Genomic DNA, 18,858 nt, shown 5'->3' with positions numbered 1-18,858 from the left:
TAATTCTAGTTTAAACTCTCCCCAATAGCCTTAGCAAACCTCTCTGCCAGGATATTGGTCCCCCTGGGATTCAAGTGCAACCTGTCCTTTTAGTACAGGTCATACCTGCCCCAAAAGAGGTCCCAATGATCTAGAAATCTGAATCCCTGCCCCCTGCTTCAATCCCTCAGCCAAGCATTTATCCTCCACCTCATTCTATTCCTATACTCACTGTCACGTGGCACAGGCAGTAATCCTGAGACTACTAACTTTGTGGTCCTGCTTCTCAACTTCTTTCCTAACTCCCTGTAATCTGTTTTCAGGACCTCCTCCCTTTTCCTACCTATGTCATTGGTACCAATATGTACCACGACCTCTGCCTGTTCACATTCCCACTTCAAGATATCGTGGATGCGATCAGAAACATCCTGGACCCTGGCACTTGGGAGGCAAGCTACCATCTGTGTTTCTTTCCTGCATCCACAGAATCGCCTGTCTGACTCCGTAACAATAGAGTCCCGTACCACTTTTGCCATCTTCTTCTTTCCCTACCTTTCTGAGCCACAGGGCCAGACTCTGTGCCAGAGGCGTGGCCACTGTTGCCTCCCCGAGGTAGGTTGTGCCCCTCCAACAGTACTCAAACAGAAGTACTTATTGTTGAGGGGGACAGCTACAGAGGTACTCTCTAATATCTGACTCTTACCCTTCCCTCTCCTGACTGTTACCCACTTATCTGTCTCCCGAGGCCTCTTGCACCCATCAGCACCTCCTCACTCTCCCTGACCAGACGAAGGTCAACGAGCTGCATCTCCAGTTCCCTAACGTGGTCCCTAAGGAGCTGCAGCTCGATGCACCTGGCGCAGAGGTGGCCATCCGGGAGGCTGGGAGTCACCAGGACTTCCTACATCTGACACCCAACACAGAATACCGGCCTCTCACACATACTTCCTGTTTCTATTCTTCACAAATAACTGACCTTGCCTTGACCCATTGCCACCAAAGCCCCGTTGACCCAAAGCCCTCCTACTCTGTCTCTCTCCACTCCAGCGCCTGCTCTATATTACTGTCTCCTTTTCAACTCTTCTTGCTGTTCAAACTGGCTGACATCTACGTGCTTGCGCAGTCGTGCCTCGATCCGCAGTTTTAAACTATGGCCGCACTTTGAAAATAAAATCGGAAAGGAAGAAATGTTCAAACAAGAGAAACCTGCAGTTGCTAGAAGTCTAAGCAACACAGAAAATGCTGGAGGAACTCAGCAGGCCAGGCAGCATCTCTGGAAAAGAGTACAGTTGACGTTTTGGGCCGAGACCCTTCCGCAGGACTCCCCTGCTAAAAGAAATGTTAACATTTTTGAGGGAATGTATAAGAAAATTATAGAGAACAGATTAGTAGCAGTTTAGCCAACATAATAAACTTGAAATTATTTTTGGATTGCTCTGAATGTGGGAGATGTTCAGTAAGTCAGGCAATATCTTTGGAAAGAGAAACAACTACTATAAGTCTGGAATATTTTATCAGAATTGGGAAAGAGAGCTGTTGTATAACAGCTTAAATAACTTCATTAAATTAGCAATAGGAGAAACGTGTTCATGGTATTACAGCATTTCAGGCTTATATGTAGTAAAAGTTCATTATTTGTGTATTTTAACCTTCATGGCTTAATCATTTACTTATTCATTTTTATCATTATTTGCTTATTTTGTGATTGCACAGTTTGTCTTCATTTGCACGCTGGTTGTTTGTCTATCTTTGTGTGTTGTTTTTCATTGATTCAATTATATTTCAATGGTTCCATGTAATCTCAGAGAATGTATACAGTATACAACCTGAAATTCTTACTCTTTGCAGACATCCACAAAACAGTAGAAACCCCCCCACAAGAATGAATGACAGAAAAACTTTAGAACCTTAAAGCCCCCCACCCACATCCCATGTACAAGCAACAGCAAAGCATCAACCCTCCCCCCCAACTATATTACAGGAAACATCAGTGCCCATTATCCAGCAAGCAAACAATAGCAAGCCCCCATTGAGCCCTTGATCTGCAGCCCAACAAAAAAAAAACTATCGTCATTAACCCAGCACTTTGACGTGGCACATGCTCTCTCTCGCTAACAATGGGCAGAGAGGTGTCACTCTTTGCACCAACAGATCGCTGCTTCGATGTTGCATAATGAAGAAACGCCTACTCGAGCTCACCTGACTTCGAGAAGCAGCAGATTCCAGATTGTCCCCACCGGAGAGAAAAGAAGCCTCCAAGCAGCCGCATCACTGTCCTGATGTTCCGATCACCGGCACGTTCCGGTTGGCGACACTGGCGAGGAATTGAGTCGTCCGCCCTGAAGCAGCAGCCTGAGCGCGCACATCTTCCAGGCCGCTCCTGAAGATATCGAAAACAGCCGGTTAGCCAAGTCCAGAAGCAGGAACTCACCCCTGAATAGAACCGCAGTTTGCGTGCAGCTGTCGATCACAGACTCCGACAGGGCCCCCTTTTTTTGTTGTACTGTGAATGCCTGCACAAGAAAATGAATCTCAGGGTAGTATACGTCAACATAAACATACTTTGAAAATAAATTTGCTTTGAACCCCTGAACTTTGAACCTTTAAATGATGTATATGCAACAGATTTTTAAAAATCACAGATGCTGAACGCTGTTCCACTTGTATTTTTGTGTGTGTTGACAGGAAAATATCACCATGGTGTTGACAAACCTGATCCCAAGACGTGGAAGGCTAACTTCCGCTGTGCCATGAATTCATTACCTGACATAGAGGAAGTAAAGGATAAAAGTATCAAAAAGGGGAGTAATGCATACAGAGTGTACAGAATGCTACCGGCTACAGAAAAACCCAATAAAAAAGGTACTTGAATTAAAGAACAGTTTTCAAAGCAATTTACTGGAATGAAATCAGGGGATTAAGATTGTACGTGTGAAGCTTAACATTTTAATGGTTTATAGCTCTCATCTGGATTCTGAAATTGATGACGTTCTCAGAGTCATTGCTTTATATTCGGCCATAAATCAACATAAATCCAACAACAAGAGTGGTTAGCTCGATCCCAACAAGTCATCTTTTGTTCATTAATCAATGTATACCTGCCTTCTTATCAAGTGTTTCAACGGTCTCTCTCTTCAGGAAGGCATTCTTTTCTCCTGAGTGTGTTTGTGCTATCTGTTTAATATCCCTGGGTAACTGGGTTCAGCAGGTGTTGTGAAGGATATTGGGGAAAGGTGGTAGGAAGAGGAATGTTGAAAGGCTTTCTGAAGATTAGCTTTCTTTGTCACATTTACATTGAAACATACAGTGAAATGTGCCAGTTGCGCTAAAATAAAGCAGTGAGGATTGTGCTGGGCAGCCCACAAGGGTTAGCATGCTTCTGGTGCCAACACAGCATGCCCACAACTCACTGGCCCTAATCCGCGCATCTTTGGTCTGTGGGAGGAAACCAGAGCATCGGGAGGAAACCTACATGGTCATGGGGAGAATGTACAATCACCTTACAGAGAGCAGCAGGAATTGACCCCACAGCTTACATCGTGGTGCTAATCCTGCCCCTGTCAACAACTTTAGCACAAATTTCTATGCGGACTCTTCTTAAACTTTCCCTTTTTAGTGGCCTATTGCAATAAATGCAGCCTGTACAATTCTGTGTAAGTTGCAAAGCAAAGCAAGGTAGGCTCTTTTAGGGATTTGAAAATATTTGAGAACAGGGCAGACTGGTGGCAAATGAAGTTCAATGTAAAGAAATTGAAAGCATTTCATATATAACCATATAACCATATGGCCGAAAAATGAAGAAGAAAGTAAAGGGATGGAAATAGAAAGTGATGTGGAGTCCTGGTTGACAAAAACTGTATCAATTGTTGCATTGTTCAATGTCCTGGGTACAGTAGATCAGATATTGGGGTTGTTAAAGGATCAACAACAAGTTGGAACGGTGACACAATCCTGAATATTGTCCATTATCAATTGTGCTTATACAAAGAGCATTTAATTGCATTGATGAACTGTGGTGGCATTCATACTCTTCACCTCCATTAATATATTTTTGCAGGACCCGTGTACTTCTGCACGCAACTGTTTAAATTAAATTCCCACGCACATCCCTTCTCCTATCACCTAGCTAGTCCTCCTTCCTCTCCCCCTATCTTTTTATTCTAGCATCTTCCCCCTTCCTTTCCCATCCTGAAGAAGGGTCTGGGGTCGATATGTCAACTGTTCATTCCTTTCCAGATCCTGACCTGCTGAGTTCCTCCAGCATTTTGTGTGTGTTGCCCTGGATTTCCAGTATCTGCAGAATCTCGTGTGTTTATGGTTAAATTATATCTGTAGGTTTCATTTCATTGATCTTTAAACTGACTAGTGATTTTCAGTCCTTTAATCATAGCTTAACGTCAGCCTGTTTACATTAATAGTTTGTGCGCATTGCTGCGTGTATTAATTTGGATCAAATCCCTTTCAACATTTTCCATGAAAATTCTTCCATTCTGTGAGTCTGGAAATGCTTTTAAGAAACAATGTTGTCTTTGTGTTGCAACTCTTGTCATAATAAGAACATAATGATAGAAGCTATTTGGCTCTTTTGAGCCTGCTCTAGTATTCATCAGAATCATGGTCAATCTGACTAAACACCACTCACTGTGCCATCTCCATGTCATTTGATATTGTAAATATCCAAAATGTTATTCATCTGTATTTAAATTAACTCAGTGACTGAGCCTCGACAACTCTCCAGATTCAGGTTCAGATTTACCTATCACAGGTACATCAAAGCATACAGTGAAGTACATCGATAGCATCAACACACCCAAGGATGTGCTCGGAGAGACCTGTAAGTGTCACCACTCATTCTAGCACCAGGACAACAAGGCCATAATGATGAGCCAAATAACACAAGCAGCAGCATCAGCAACAGAACAAAATCGCTACAACAGCTAAATAAGCCCCTTTCGCAGCCTCCCCCCTTTCCCCCACCCACCCACACACACACACACAGACAGACAGGACCCCTCCAGGCTTCCAGTCCTTAGGCCCAGACTCTTGGACATCCTGCCTCCGGCCTGCAGTTCCTGGGCCCCGTACCCAGCCTTTGGGTCTCTAGCTCTGGACTCGCTGGGTTTGGTCCTTCATCCTTTTGGCTTTCTACCTCTGGTTTGCTGACTCAATTACTGAGTGAGGCAATTTCTCTTATATTCAGTTACCTCTTATTCTGGGGCTGCGATTCCTCAGCCAGGGAGAACAATCACCCTGCATCCAACCTGTAAGTTCCTGGAAATAATTCAGAAATAAGTTCCTATATTTCAATGCAGTGTCTTCTAAACTCCAGAGAATTTGGGGCTACTATGCTCAATTTCCCCTCATGAGGTAGATCTGCTGTCCCAGGATCCACATACAAAGACACTGGAGGATCTCAGTGGGTATGACAGCATCCATGGAAAGAAAGTGACAGTTGATGCTGTCCATTTTCCTCTTTAGATGCCACCTGGATCTTTAAATGCCCAAGTTCTTGTGTATCTCTGCTGCACTCTGTGTTCCAGAATTGTATACAATAATCCAGATGTGCCTGGTCACACCAAGACCCTATGTAATGGTGGCCATGATTAAATGAATGACAACCATGAGCAATTATCCAATTGAAGCTGAGTATTATATTTGCCAATTAAAGGCACTGTTTTAAAAAACATTTTAGATGCTTTAATGACTTCGTGGCACCGCGGTAGCATAGCAGTTTAGCAGAATGCTATGATAGCTAGGGCATTTCGGAGTTTGGAGTTCAATTCTAGCGTCACTTGTGAGGAGTTTGTACATTCTCACTGTGACCCTGTGGGTTTCCACCAGGTCCTCTAGTTTTCTCCGACAGTCCAAAGACGTACAAGTTAGTAGATTAATTGGTCATTATAAATTGTCCGGTGATTAGGCTAGTTTTAAATAGGTGGGTTGCTGGTCAATGTTGCTTGTTGGGCAGGAAGGACATGTTCAACACTGTAGTCCTAAATTTTAAAAAAATCAAAAACTTCTCTTGATGTTAAGTTTCCTAATTTCTTCAATACACGATTTAGGAAAGCTGGATGTTTCTACAGTTGCTAACGCATACCCAATCTGAATAATTCAATTGACCTTCGAAAGTCAGGCTTCTTGTTATGTTTTGTAATGCCAAAACATATAACTAATGGAAAGAAAAACACGTGGAGACTGGGAGAACGTATATGCTTCATTTCTTTACCTAACGTAGCGTGCACATATGATATGGTGCAATGGTGTATGCCTTTACTTACTTTTACATATAACACATAATGATTTATGTAAACAACAAAACATCTTAATAAAACAATGTAATTACAATATTACTCAAATATTACTGAAACATTAAATACACAACACACCTCCCTATGTAGCTATGAACTTAAACTCAATATATAACACACACACACACACACACACACACACACACACACACACACACACACACACACACACACACACACACACACACACACACACACACACACACATATATATATATATATATATATATATATATATATATATATATAACTACTAGATACACATCCACCACAGAAATTTTAAGTTGTCCCACACAGACCTAAAGATTTAATCCCTGTGGAGAAATCCTTACTCTCGTACAATAACGTCTTTCCTGACAAGGGGGGTGGAAGTCACTCTGCTTGGCAGGTTAGACTTGTGGCTGTGAAATAATCTCGCATTCTGGGGCCTTCTCCATGGCGTTTGTAGGAGTTGACTCTGGGACTGCAGGAAGTAGTTCTGACTGCTCTGGCCACCTTTCTTCTCGAACAATTGATTCTGCTCTCCTCAATTAATCGATGTGTCATCTCCAGATGACATCAGACGCAATCTCCACTGTGTAGGAGAGTGGTGCAGTTCTGTCCTTAATCTTCCCAAGTACCCACTGTTGATCACCTCTGTAGTCCCTCGTCAGGACTGCTTGTCCAGGAGTGAAATATTGAACCTCCTTGTTTGAGAAGCCCTCAATTTGTCTCAGTTCTTTATCCCGCATACTCCTTGTGAGATTGGGTTTGAGGAAATCCAAATGCTAGCGTTCCTGTTTTTATCACATACAAGTCCAGTGTGGCTTGTTGGTTGTTGTATTTCACTGTTAACGAAGGCCATTCCCATAGGAGTTTTTTTTTTCTCCAACATAAGTTCGTGGTTGGATATTTTCAGGCCTTAGGTTAGTGTCGTTGAACTGCCATTCAAACTCATTTTGTGGAATGGCTGAAACAGCCGAGCCAGTATCCAATTTCTTTTTAATTAAGTTGTGGTTTACTTCTGGTGTAACCATATTGCTTGTCTCCTGTTTGTTTTCACATTGCACATCTCATTGCTAACCAGTTCTGTATCACCCTCGTCGCTATCAGATTTTACATCAACAGCACGCTGATTAGTGCTCTTTTTGATACTTGGACTTAACTTTATATCTGTTTCTCTTCCCTGTGCAGTCCATTTATTTTTGCCTGCCTGATATGCTCTTTATATACGGTGCCTTAAAGAAGTACTCAGCCCCCACAACTATTTTCACGTTATACGGTCTCATTTTCTAAATTTAAAATATTTTGCAGTAGGATTTTTTGAGTGAATCTACAAAATATTGTGCATCATATTAAATCCAAAGAAAAATTACAAAACCTGTCATCAGTTTACTAAAAATTAAAAACCAAAATTGTGAGGCTGACAAAGTATTCATCCCCTTTGTAATTATTATGCACTCTTTCCTTGGGTGTAGTACTATATATTACCTTACCGACTCACCCAATTTGTTGATGTAGAAAATTGGAGGATCAGCTGAATAAATACCTCCTCTCTCTGTAAGGTCCAACAGTATGGTAGATTTTCAACAGACCAAACCAAATTGAAGACAAAAGAGCATTCAAGGCAAAGCAGGGAAATGATAATAGAGAAGCACAAATCTGGGGAAGGGTATGAGACTATCTCAAGGGCCCTGAACATACCTTGAAGCTCAGTGAAAAACCTACAGCACAATACAGGCCTTTTGGCCCACAAAGTTGTGCCGAACATGTCCTTACCTTAAAAATTACTAGGCTTACCTACAGCCCTCTATTTTTCTAAGCTCCATGTACCTATCTAAAAGCCTCTAAAAGACCCTATTAAAAAAGTGGAAAAAATATAAAACAACAGCTACACTGCCTAGTTTAGGCTGCCCCTCTAAAGTGAGTCACTGAAGAAGAATGGCACTTGTGTGAGAGGCCAATATGATGCCAACAGGCACTGTGAGTGAGCTGCAGAATTCAGTGGCTGCAACTGGAGATGAAGTTCATGGCTTCACAATCTCTAAGGCCTTGCACAAAATGGCTATTTATGGAAGAGTGGCAAGGAAGAAGCCTTGGCTAAACAAAAATGGTTATCGTGCCCATAAAGACTTTGCGAACTGCCACATAGAAGATACAGTAAGGAAGTGGAGGAAGGCCTTGTGTTTGGATGAGACTAAAGTGGACATTTTTGGCCTCAACACTAAGTGGTGCGTGAGGTGTAAATCTAATTCTGCGCATCAGCCAGGTAACACCATCCCTACTGTAAAGTATGGTGGAGGTAGCATTATCCTATGAGGACACTTTTCAGCAGCAGGCTCTAGAAATCTGGTTAGGATTGGTGGGAAGATGAATGCTGCTAAATACGAGAGATTCTGGATAAAAACCTGCTGGCCTTTGCCAGGAAGTTTAAACTGAGAATGAAGTTCATCTTTCAGCAGGACAATGACCCAAAGCACAACTTGTTCGTCACGACTGTTATGATTTGTAATTCCAAAACAAAACTAATAGAAAGCAAAACATGGGGAGACCAGGATAACGTGTACACTTCATCTCATTTAGTGAGGCACGAGCATATGACATAGTGGCGTCATGCATTTACGTACTTTTATATATAACTCATTACGAATTATGTAAACAACAAAAAGTGTTTAATCAAACAACATATTTATAATATTACTCAAATATTACCGATAGATTAAATACTCAACAGTTGTGACTGAGATGATGTCCTTCAACGCTGCCCATTTTTGTTCTGAAACTTAAAAATTTTCTTCACAGGAAAGAAAGCAAAGGTGGAAAAGGAAGAACAGTGCAAAACAGCTAAGGTGAATAATGTTTCACTTCCTTGTAACTTGGTAGAACTTATATATGAGTCCATGAAGAGATCAGGAAGCTAATCTTAATCTATCATAGCATTCAGAAAAAATGCTACAGTCGGCATGCCTCTTCTGCCATTACACGTTCCTTGCACTGAATGATTTTGATTATTTTGCTAACAACAGCTGAACCAGAGTTTGTTATGAACTGGCAATGGTTTTGTTGAGGTAGCTGGCTTTGTTAACATTCTAGAGCAAGAATATCTTCTAATTTCAAGAGTTTATATGTATTGGATAGAGCAAATAAACCCCATTAATACACAAACCGCTGGAGGAACTCAGCAGGTCAGGCAGCATCTATGCATGGAGAGGAATGAGCAGTTGATGTTTTGGGCTGAGATATTTCATCAGGGTTTTATTTCATATTTCATTAGGGTTTTAGGCTTCTCTAGATGCTGCCTGACCTGCTGAGTTCCTCCAGCATTTTGTGTGTATTAATAGGGTTTACGGCATCTGCAAAATCTTTTTGTAAATAAACCACATTCACTGTTTTGAATTAATCATGGATGCACTGCTGTTGTCAAAGCATTATGCCAGATTTTTTTTATTGTTGTCTTTATCATATACAATGGGTTTGCAGCAATCAAAAAATGCTTATAAAATCACTGTAAATGTGGGAATCAGTGGAATATCTTCCTGTTGAAATTTCTTGTACTGTCGCATTCCTGATACTGCCCGGAATGGGAATCTATAGGGCAGGGGTATCCAGATTGTACTTCCCTTTTCACACGCATTCACTGACAACCATCATCACTAGTCAACTGTTTTGTTTTTGTTTTTGCATCATGATGCTTGATCTTTAGAGAGTAAAAGAATAAACAATATTTTACAGGAAATTAGGTACAGAATGACATAGTCATAAAAGTAGCTCTTTATAAATACAGTTCAAAGATTGCCTCAAATGTCCCATGAAAGAAGCTTGTCTCACTGAGGAATTAAGGAGATGTTTGCTGTTGAGTAATAGAAGAGAATTTTTTTTTGCAGTGGAAAGCACCAGTATTTCCTTTTGAAGAAAATGAAGTATTGCGAACGAATCATGAACTCTGCACGAAGCCCAGTATTGTGGTGAAAGAGGATGCACAAGTTCACAGTACCGTGGACAACTTTGTAGGTGAGTCTCATATACTCAGTGCACAGGGAAGGGTCATTGTTTAAATGGTGATTTTATGTTTCCAAAAACTTTCTGACAAATATACTGCACCAAACAAGTCATCCATTTCTGTTAGAGACGATATGGTGGTCACTAGCAGTTCATTTTTACGATAACTGCTTTGCTCAGTCATGTGTTCCAGTACCTCTTGCATTTGCTGTCTATCATAAGAAGTGACAGGCACTGTGAAGGGTAAAAAGATGAAAATCTGTTATCTATAGAATGATTCATAAATGCACTGTTAAGCTATAAAAGGGCAGAAAGAATGTTTACTGCTACCTCCCCATGTCTATAGTGGATGCCTGCATGCGGTGAGATTTCTAGCACTGATATGCATCCAGTATGAAGCTCACAACAGAACTGACCCTTCAAAACAATTGTTTTGCAGCTGCAGTTATGGACACAATAACGATTTAGATAAGCAATACAAATAATACATTAAAGACTGTAGATGACTTCAGCTGTTAATTCTAGTGATACTTTGAGGACTTCAAATCTTATTTTTGAATATTACTTCAGAAAGCATTTACTAGCTCAATGTCTACGTCAGTAGTTCTCCAATCCTTTTTATGTATCTTTATTATGGGTTTGGTTTAGAGGCAGCTAGGAGCAGATAAATAGCATGCTGAGCAATAACCTTGTTTTTGTACGTGCATCTGGCAGTTCTGGTTAGCATGAATAAACTGATTATGTTTTCAGCATGATTTACAGAAGTGATAGCATACCAGAGTCTTTGATAAAGATAATGCCGGGGAAACCACAGGTGGTTTTCTGTTGTTTCTATACTTAGACAGCTTCCCATAAAGTGGGAAAAGAGGTTATATACTACTACAATTCAAAATTATTACCTTGAAATAAAGCCACATTAGAGATTTTAACTGTACTATTATAAAAACCAACAGTTCCCATTTGAAATTTTCCCATATGACATTATAAAATTGGGAAGGTCAGTTTAGCTAGCTTGGTGTTGGGTGCTCCAATTGGCTGCAGCTGCATTGAATATGGTTTGACATGTTATTTTGTGTAAATGTATAATTTTATTATGACATATTTAATTTTGTTAAAAATATCCTGATCGTGTTCAATGCTTTTTGGATATTATTTTTTGAAAGGGTATTATATTTTGGAGGGGGACTGTTCGAGGAGTCGGGTGAATTTCCTTGCCGGGTATTTCAGCATATGTTGTACAAAGGCTTTCCCTTGCAACCATATCCAGGCTGATACAGTGTGATTCCTTTTAAGAGCTTGGGTATTCTCCACATCATGGTACAATGGAAGAACCCATGATTGTCAGCAATCCACCAGATATCTGCCAGGTGATAGAAGTGACCACAGAATGTGATGACCAACCAGTCAGCACCAGCCAACTCTACCCGTTGCAGATCTCCCCGGTCTCCTCCTACGCAGGTTAGTGTCACAGTTAATACTCTCATTACTCATCGGCCTCAAGCATTTCACTCTAAAGATTTGTGGTCCTTGAACAGAATGTTACAGCATGTTTCTGCCTCTGCAATTGTTGTAGTCCATCTGCACTCTGCTGATGGCCCTGATAGACCTGTATAAGAGAAGGTCATAACACTGATGGGTTGCTAAAAGAAGAAGAGAAAGTTGTTGGATCTGGTGGGCAGTTTTTCCCATAGGCAGGATGGGGGAACACACTGAATTTTAATCAACAGCCAGTCCTGAGTTAGTTAATCCCAACCACAAGTGACACCAAGATGTTTTTACTCTTGTTGAGCATGCTCTCTAGCTTTCACTTATTAAAGATTCCACCATGCGATCACAAACAGGAGAAAATCTGCAATGCTGGAAATCCAAACCAACACAGACAAAATGCTGGAGGAACTCAGCAGATCAGGTATCATCTACGGAAAAGAGTACAGTTGACACCTCAGGCTGAGACCCTTCACCAGGACCGACGGGGAGGCTTTGAGAGGAGCAGCCACACTGAGGGGGAGAGATAAGATCAGTCCAGATCCATCATGCTGCCTGTCCTGCTGAGTTCCTGCAGCATTGTGTGTGTGTGTGGTTTGTTCCACCGTGTGATTGAGCTTCTGGTCTGCTGTCTTTTGATATTAATGGAAAGGACACTGAAGGGCTGGGATCAATTCTAAAGGAAGAAAGAAGGTGGAACAGAAACACGTATACAGCATCAAAAGCAGCCATTTGCTTCACTATATCTCTGCTCCACTGAAAAACTACCTTAAAAAGGCATACGCTCCTACTCTGTCTCCCGGCAAGGGTTTCCTTTTCTAGCATTAATGCATTTCTCTTCTGAATGTTACCAGCAGGGAATAGAAATACAGAGTAAACCAAAGACCTGAATCATTGCCTTGAGATCTCTGATTCTCATGCCAATACACTCCACGTCAAGGTCTGCATCTACCTGGCTGTTCTAAGATGATTAAATGTTAGGATAAAACAGACTCTTGACCTAATTTTGCACCTTATTGCCTACTTGCACTGCATTTTCTCTGCAGTTTATAATTTATAAAAATATAATTTATTTTGCATTCGGTTATTGTTTATCTTGTTCTACCTCAACGCACAGTCTAATGATTTGTTCGGTATGAACGGTATGCAAGACAAGCTTTTCACTGTATCTTGTTAAATGTGCCAACAATAAAGCAATTCCAATTCCAATTATATATTTGATGGGTGTGGAGAACTCCTGTATAGTGAACTAAGGTGGTTTGGTAAGCCACAGGAATGTTGACTTAAACTTAGGGAGTAAATATTTTGCAGGCAGCGTTACTGAACTATGAATAGACTGTTATCAAGTAAAGAACCTTAGGCTTCAAAGTAGATTTGATATAACCTTGCTCAATGCCACTGAAGTCAAAATGGAAATGGTTTCTCCTTCAGCAAGAATGGAGATGGTATCAAATCAGGAGGGAAAAGATGTGTTTTGAATATACTTGGTGTAATCATAGAAGAGTACTGTGTTTGGCCTTTTGAACTAGCTAAGTCATTTGCCCTTTGCTCCTGTTATTTCTCCATTGACCTTTCCGCTTCAGACATTATTCTAATTCCTTCTTGAAGGTTATTATTGAATCTGCTTCACCACTCTTTTAGCCAGTCCACTCCTGATCCTAAGTAATGGGTAAAATCTATAATAAACTTTTAATATCCTACCTGACCCAATGAGCAGTTGGCACACAAGAGAATATTGTGGAAGATGGCCCAAAGCTTGGTCAAGGAGGTTGATTTTAAGGAACTTCCAAAAGAAGTATGGGTGGTGGGGTTAGAAGTTTAGGGAGGGGTCCAGATTGTGGGGGAATGGAAGCTAAAGACACAGCCACTGATGGTGGAGCAATTAAACTTGGAAAGATCAGGAGACCAGAAATTTATTCAGATACATTAATTCAGCTACTTAGGAGAGGTGATAGAAATAGGTTGTAGGTGACCTTGGCTGAATTTTATTGAATGATAAAAGGCCATTCACCCTATCAAGTCTTTGCTAGCTCCTAGAAGAGTATCCCGCCAGACCCTGGTTACTTCTAGCAATGTCTTGGAGGCTCTTAGGTGAATCTAGCGGTGTGGGAAGATTAATCAGAAATCCCAAATGTATCAACAGTACATGAAAATATTCTGGTCGAAAAATGGTCACGTGGTGGATTTTAAATAGTATTGCAAGATTCTCCGCCATGTGTGTGATTACCTTGTTAATGTTCCTCTTAGAAGTTAAAGTTTAACTTCTAATTGGAAAGAGTGACCCATTGCAGGTTGACTGAGCCTGACAGGACACTGCTTGCTTAACGGAGGTAAATGACAGCAGTAGAAGAGCTCTGGCTGCTAAAAGATATTGCAGAGGATCAATTTGTTGGAAATGAAGGGCTTTTACCAAATGGTGATAAGTTAACCTCCCTTTAAACTAATTTTCACTTTTGTTTGTCCAATAGAAAGTGAAACGGACAGTGTTGCAACTGATGCAGAACATGATGAGGTCAGTAAATAACACGTTGCTTTGTAGTCTAAAAAAAGGAGTTTGCTATTTTACGAATACTGATTGACCTTGCCAAAGCTCCTGAAGTCCTTGCAAATAAACAGTTCCCTGCACTGTTCAAACCTGAGCCCGCTGAAGTAGAGATATTTCAAATGCCAGGCTTGGCTGTTTCATCACCAGCCTATCTCCAGCTCTCAATACCTTATACAGGTTTGATCATTTTTACTGAAAGTCTGGTTTGTGTTCTCTTAGATTATTTTTCCATGGTGTTACCCATGGTAAATAATATTTTCAGGGGCAGGGGCTGACATTATGTTAGTTAGAGGAGTGGAAAGGGGAGTCTGATGAATTGTGAAGTGTTTCATCCAGGTCTCTCAATATTTTCATCACTATAGCACTAGTGTTTCAATCCTCAGGCCCATGCCCCCTTCAGCTACAGAACATGGGATTCATGAATGTAGCTGTTCATTTGTACATTAAAATCTATAGTGAGCTCCACATAAAATCAAAAGAGAGCTTTTCCTGGTTGAAGTTGATGAAGAGAAGTTTTTGTGAAGTCCAGGCCTATTTAATGTCATCCAGAGATTGAAATGATGAAAACGTCAGGAGCATTTCATTTACAGACTAGTGCCTTGTCTATTACTAAACAGAGACCAGGGCAAACCAACTTCTAAAGATCAATGTTGATATAGATTAGTTGTTACAGTAAAGAAACTGACTGACTACCCCAACAGGCCTTTGCATAAGACTCCTCCCACCCTGAGTTATCTCATCCCTTCAGGTCATTTCTCCCTCAGGAGCATGCCCAATGTCTCCATAAGCTCATCAATTCATCTTACCTCAAGTAGTTCTTGTGGTGGCAGGTTCTGCTCTCTCTCACCAGTGCCCATGAGAAGAGGTTCATCCCAAGTTGCTAGCTGGGTTCATGAGTGATGATCTGGTAGAGAGGGCCAGGATGTTGGAAGCCCTCTGTGCATGGAAACAATTTTATATCACCTGAAGTCATAACAGCTTTCACTTTACCACAGAAAGAAACCCTGCCTGCCCTCTCGTTTGTGATGGTTACAGCATCAGGTTTAGAAAGTGTATTGCAGATACTTGTCTTTGGCTGTCATTACTAAATTGATGTGAGAATGCTGGCTATTGTGTTGAACTTGGTGGGACAGAACATCTGGGGAGAGTACAATTCTCCCTCACACATCAAGTCCAGAGACCAAAGATGTGCTTCTCCATCTTTGCAGAAGGCAAATTCACCTTTCTTTCTTTCTGTTTGTTCAGATGACTGACAGCACACACCAAGACCAGACACAATGGCAACAGAGCAACATCGAAGGGAAGGAGTTTCTGAGCAACGTGGGAGTAAACAGTGCATTTTTCCCAACCACAGTGCCTTCCGTGACTCCCAGCATCTCCAGTATCCAATTTCTGACCAACGGATGTGATGTGTCACCCTCTTTCACCTCTGTCACGTGCACCAGCCCGTCAGCTAAGACCTCTACATCGCCTGTGCCATCGCAACAATCCTCCTTAAAGCATCGCATGGCTGAGAACCGCGCCACTGTCATCATGAAGACATCAGACTTGACCAGAGGCAAGAGTTGCTGAACCACTGCTTGTTCTGAGTAATGTCTCCTTGATCTGGTGAGGCCTTTGCTGGGCTGAAGCTGCACTGTATCATGGATGGACCTTCAAGGCCTTAAACATAATTAACATGAAAATGTGCTGGAGAACTGGAATTCGACTTGACTTCAACTGCCATCTCCAGTTCCTCATTTTTAACTCAGGACTACAGATTTATGAACTATTTTATTTCTCTAGGTTTTCCTGTTGCACTTGTTTTTCTGAAACAAAAGAAGAAAATGGCTGGGCTCTGCCTTGGCCAAGGACGCATATCTGAGCACTCAGAATGGGACCAGTATGAAAAAAATAATTCATTGTGCCTATGAAACCTGACTGCAGCAGGGGAAGGAATGTGAACTGCTTTGACAGTGTGTAAATTTTTTAAAATCTTTGAATGTGAATATGTAAGTAGCGCAGGAAGAATGGGATGTTGTGGCCTGCTTTTTGCACCTTAAATCTAGTTTAGCACTTAAAGCTGTCACATTAATGGCAAATACATGCATTTAGAATTTAAAGATTATTGTGGTTCGGAGTTTACGGCCTAATCTAATGCCTGCTTTCACTGGTTTTCTTTGCTCAAGCAGAAAATTACAATCGGCAGTGTGCAAAATAAATTGCCTAGATAAAAAGGATTTAGTCTTTTTCTAAAGCCAGCTTTTTATTTTTTTTATCACATGTAAAGGGATTATTTTATTCAGGGTAATTGAATTCTGAAGTGAACATAAATCTTTATCTTTTTTACCAAAGTATGTTTGTTGTTTCTGTTCTGATTTTATCTACGTAAGTATCTGTGGTAAATCGTTAATTTTTTTACAAATTTGTAGTAATTACAAACTATCCAATAAAATGTAGCCTCTACATCACTGACTAGATGTATGACTCATCATCATACTACCGATTTAATTGTTAATTAATTCGTTTACTGAGATACAGTGTGAATAGGCCTTTCTGGCCTTCGAGCTGTGCTGCCCAGTAATCCCCTGATTTAACCCTAGCCTAATCACAGGACAACTTACAATGACCAATTAACCTAACCATCCGGAATGACTTTGGTTTCTGGGAGGAAACTGAAGGACCCAGAGAAAACCCACGAGGTCACGGGGAGAACATACAAACTCCTTACAGGCAGAGTCGGGAATTGAACCCTGGTCATCCGTACTGCAGAGCGTTGTGCTAACCACTACATTACCATGCCGCCCTAATGTACCTCAATCTCACTGAATATATAATGTGGTTGATATTTGTAAGCATACCTGGGGAGCTATGTTGAGTATTAATGCACTCTTTGAACATAGAACATGACAGAACAGTGCAGACCATTCAGCCTCCGTTGTTGTTGTGACCTTTTAACCTACTCTTAAGATCAATCTGACCCTTCCGTCCTACGTTGCCCTCCATTTTTTTTAAATCATCCATGTGCCTATTTTAAATTTTTTTAAATGTTCCTAATGTATCAACCTCTACCAACACCTTGGGCAGTGCGTTCCATGTACCCACCTCTCTCAGTGTGAAAAGCTTACCTCTGACATCTCTCCTAAACTTTCCTCCAATCACCTTAAAATTACGGCCCCTCATATAAGCCTTTTCCACCCCGGGAGAAAGTCTCTGGCAGTCCACTCGATCAATGCCTCTTATCAGCTTGCACACCTCTCATCCTCCTTCACTCCAAAGAGAAAAGCCCTCGCTCGCTCAACCTATCTTCAAAAGAAATGCTCTCTAATCCAAGTAGCATCTTGGTAAATCTCTACTCCTTTCTATAATGAGGGGACGAGAACTGAATGCTCTATTCTAACTGCAAGCTAAGCAGGGTTCTATAGAGCTGGAACATTACCCCAGTCCTCCGATATTGAAGGGAGTACACCTTATACTTTCTTGACAATCCTATCAGCCTCTGAGCTTCCTGATAGCCTCAGCGCCTTCTGCAAAAATTATACTTACCGGGATACTCCTGAAAATATCCACACAGGTATTTGCAGGTACTTGTAAACTCCCGAGGATCTCCTGCACATTCCTGTTGATCTTTTGCAGATATTGACTAATTTGCTGGACTTCTTGCGGATTTTTCAGGTCCTTGTGGAACTCGTACCAATACTGGTGCCCACAAAGAACTCCTGGAGGTATTAATCTCTGCACCCATGACTGTGTGGTTGGGCACAGCTCAAACGCCGTCATAAATTTGTTGACGAATCTCAGATGGTGACGAGAGAGGATACAGGATGCCAGCTAGTTGAGTGATTGAGCTGATCGTGGACTTCAGAAAGGGTAATGTGAGGGGACACACCAATCCATATAGAGGGAGCAGAAGTGGAGAGAGTGAGCAATTGTAAGTTCCTGGGTGTTAATATCTCTGAGGACCTAACCTGATCCCAGCACATTGATGCAGCCATAAAGAAGGCAGCGTGGTGGCTATATTTCATTAGGAGTTTGAGGAGATTTGGAATGTCACGTAAAAACACTTGCAAATTTCTACAAACATTCTGTGGGGAGGATTCTAAATGGCTGCATCACTGTCTGGTATTTGTGGGGGTGGGGTGCTACTGCACAGGATCAAAGTAAGCTGTGGAGGGTGGTAAAATAAGTCAGCACCATAATGGATACTAGCCTCCGAAGCAACGGTGCCTCAGAAAGGCGATGTCTGTTATTAAGGACCCCTACCACCCAGACCATGCCCTCTTCTCCCTGTTACCATCCGGAAAGAGGCACAGAAGCCCGAATGCACACACTCAACAACTCCGGAGCAGCTTCTCCCCCTCTGCTATCCAATTTCTGAATGGACATTGAAACCATGAACACTACATCACTACTTTTTAGTTTGTGTTTTGACACTACTTATTTAACTATTTGATATATACTTGCAGAAATTCTCATTTTTCCCTATATTATCAAGTCTTGCATTATATTTCTGCCACAAAGATAATAGATTTCACAACATATGCCTGTGATTTTAAACCTGATTTTGATTCATGTATTCCGAAC

General features: G+C 41.3%; 1 protein-coding gene across 4 annotated transcripts in view; it reads left to right on the top strand.

Annotated features, from left to right (window-relative positions):
- irf2b (interferon regulatory factor 2b) overlaps positions 1 to 16,740 on the top strand; it is a 64,081-nt gene extending 47,341 nt beyond the window's left edge. For all 4 annotated transcript variants that reach the window (XM_073048108.1, XM_073048110.1, XM_073048109.1 and 1 more), the window contains 6 exons: positions 2,665 to 2,841; positions 9,069 to 9,115; positions 10,151 to 10,277; positions 11,559 to 11,723; positions 14,219 to 14,262; positions 15,541 to 16,740. In XM_073048108.1, the coding sequence (XP_072904209.1) occupies positions 2,665 to 2,841; positions 9,069 to 9,115; positions 10,151 to 10,277; positions 11,559 to 11,723; positions 14,219 to 14,262; positions 15,541 to 15,867 (887 nt within the window). In that variant the 3' untranslated portion in view covers positions 15,868 to 16,740. The remainder of the gene's footprint in view (positions 1 to 2,664; positions 2,842 to 9,068; positions 9,116 to 10,150; positions 10,278 to 11,558; positions 11,724 to 14,218; positions 14,263 to 15,540) is intronic.
- Positions 16,741 to 18,858: the final 2,118 nt, after the last annotated feature.

This window comes from Hemitrygon akajei, chromosome 6 (genome assembly GCF_048418815.1).
Source record: "Hemitrygon akajei chromosome 6, sHemAka1.3, whole genome shotgun sequence".
Lineage (NCBI taxonomy): Eukaryota > Metazoa > Chordata > Chondrichthyes > Myliobatiformes > Dasyatidae > Hemitrygon > Hemitrygon akajei.
This window is presented reverse-complemented; position numbering and strand designations above follow the sequence as displayed.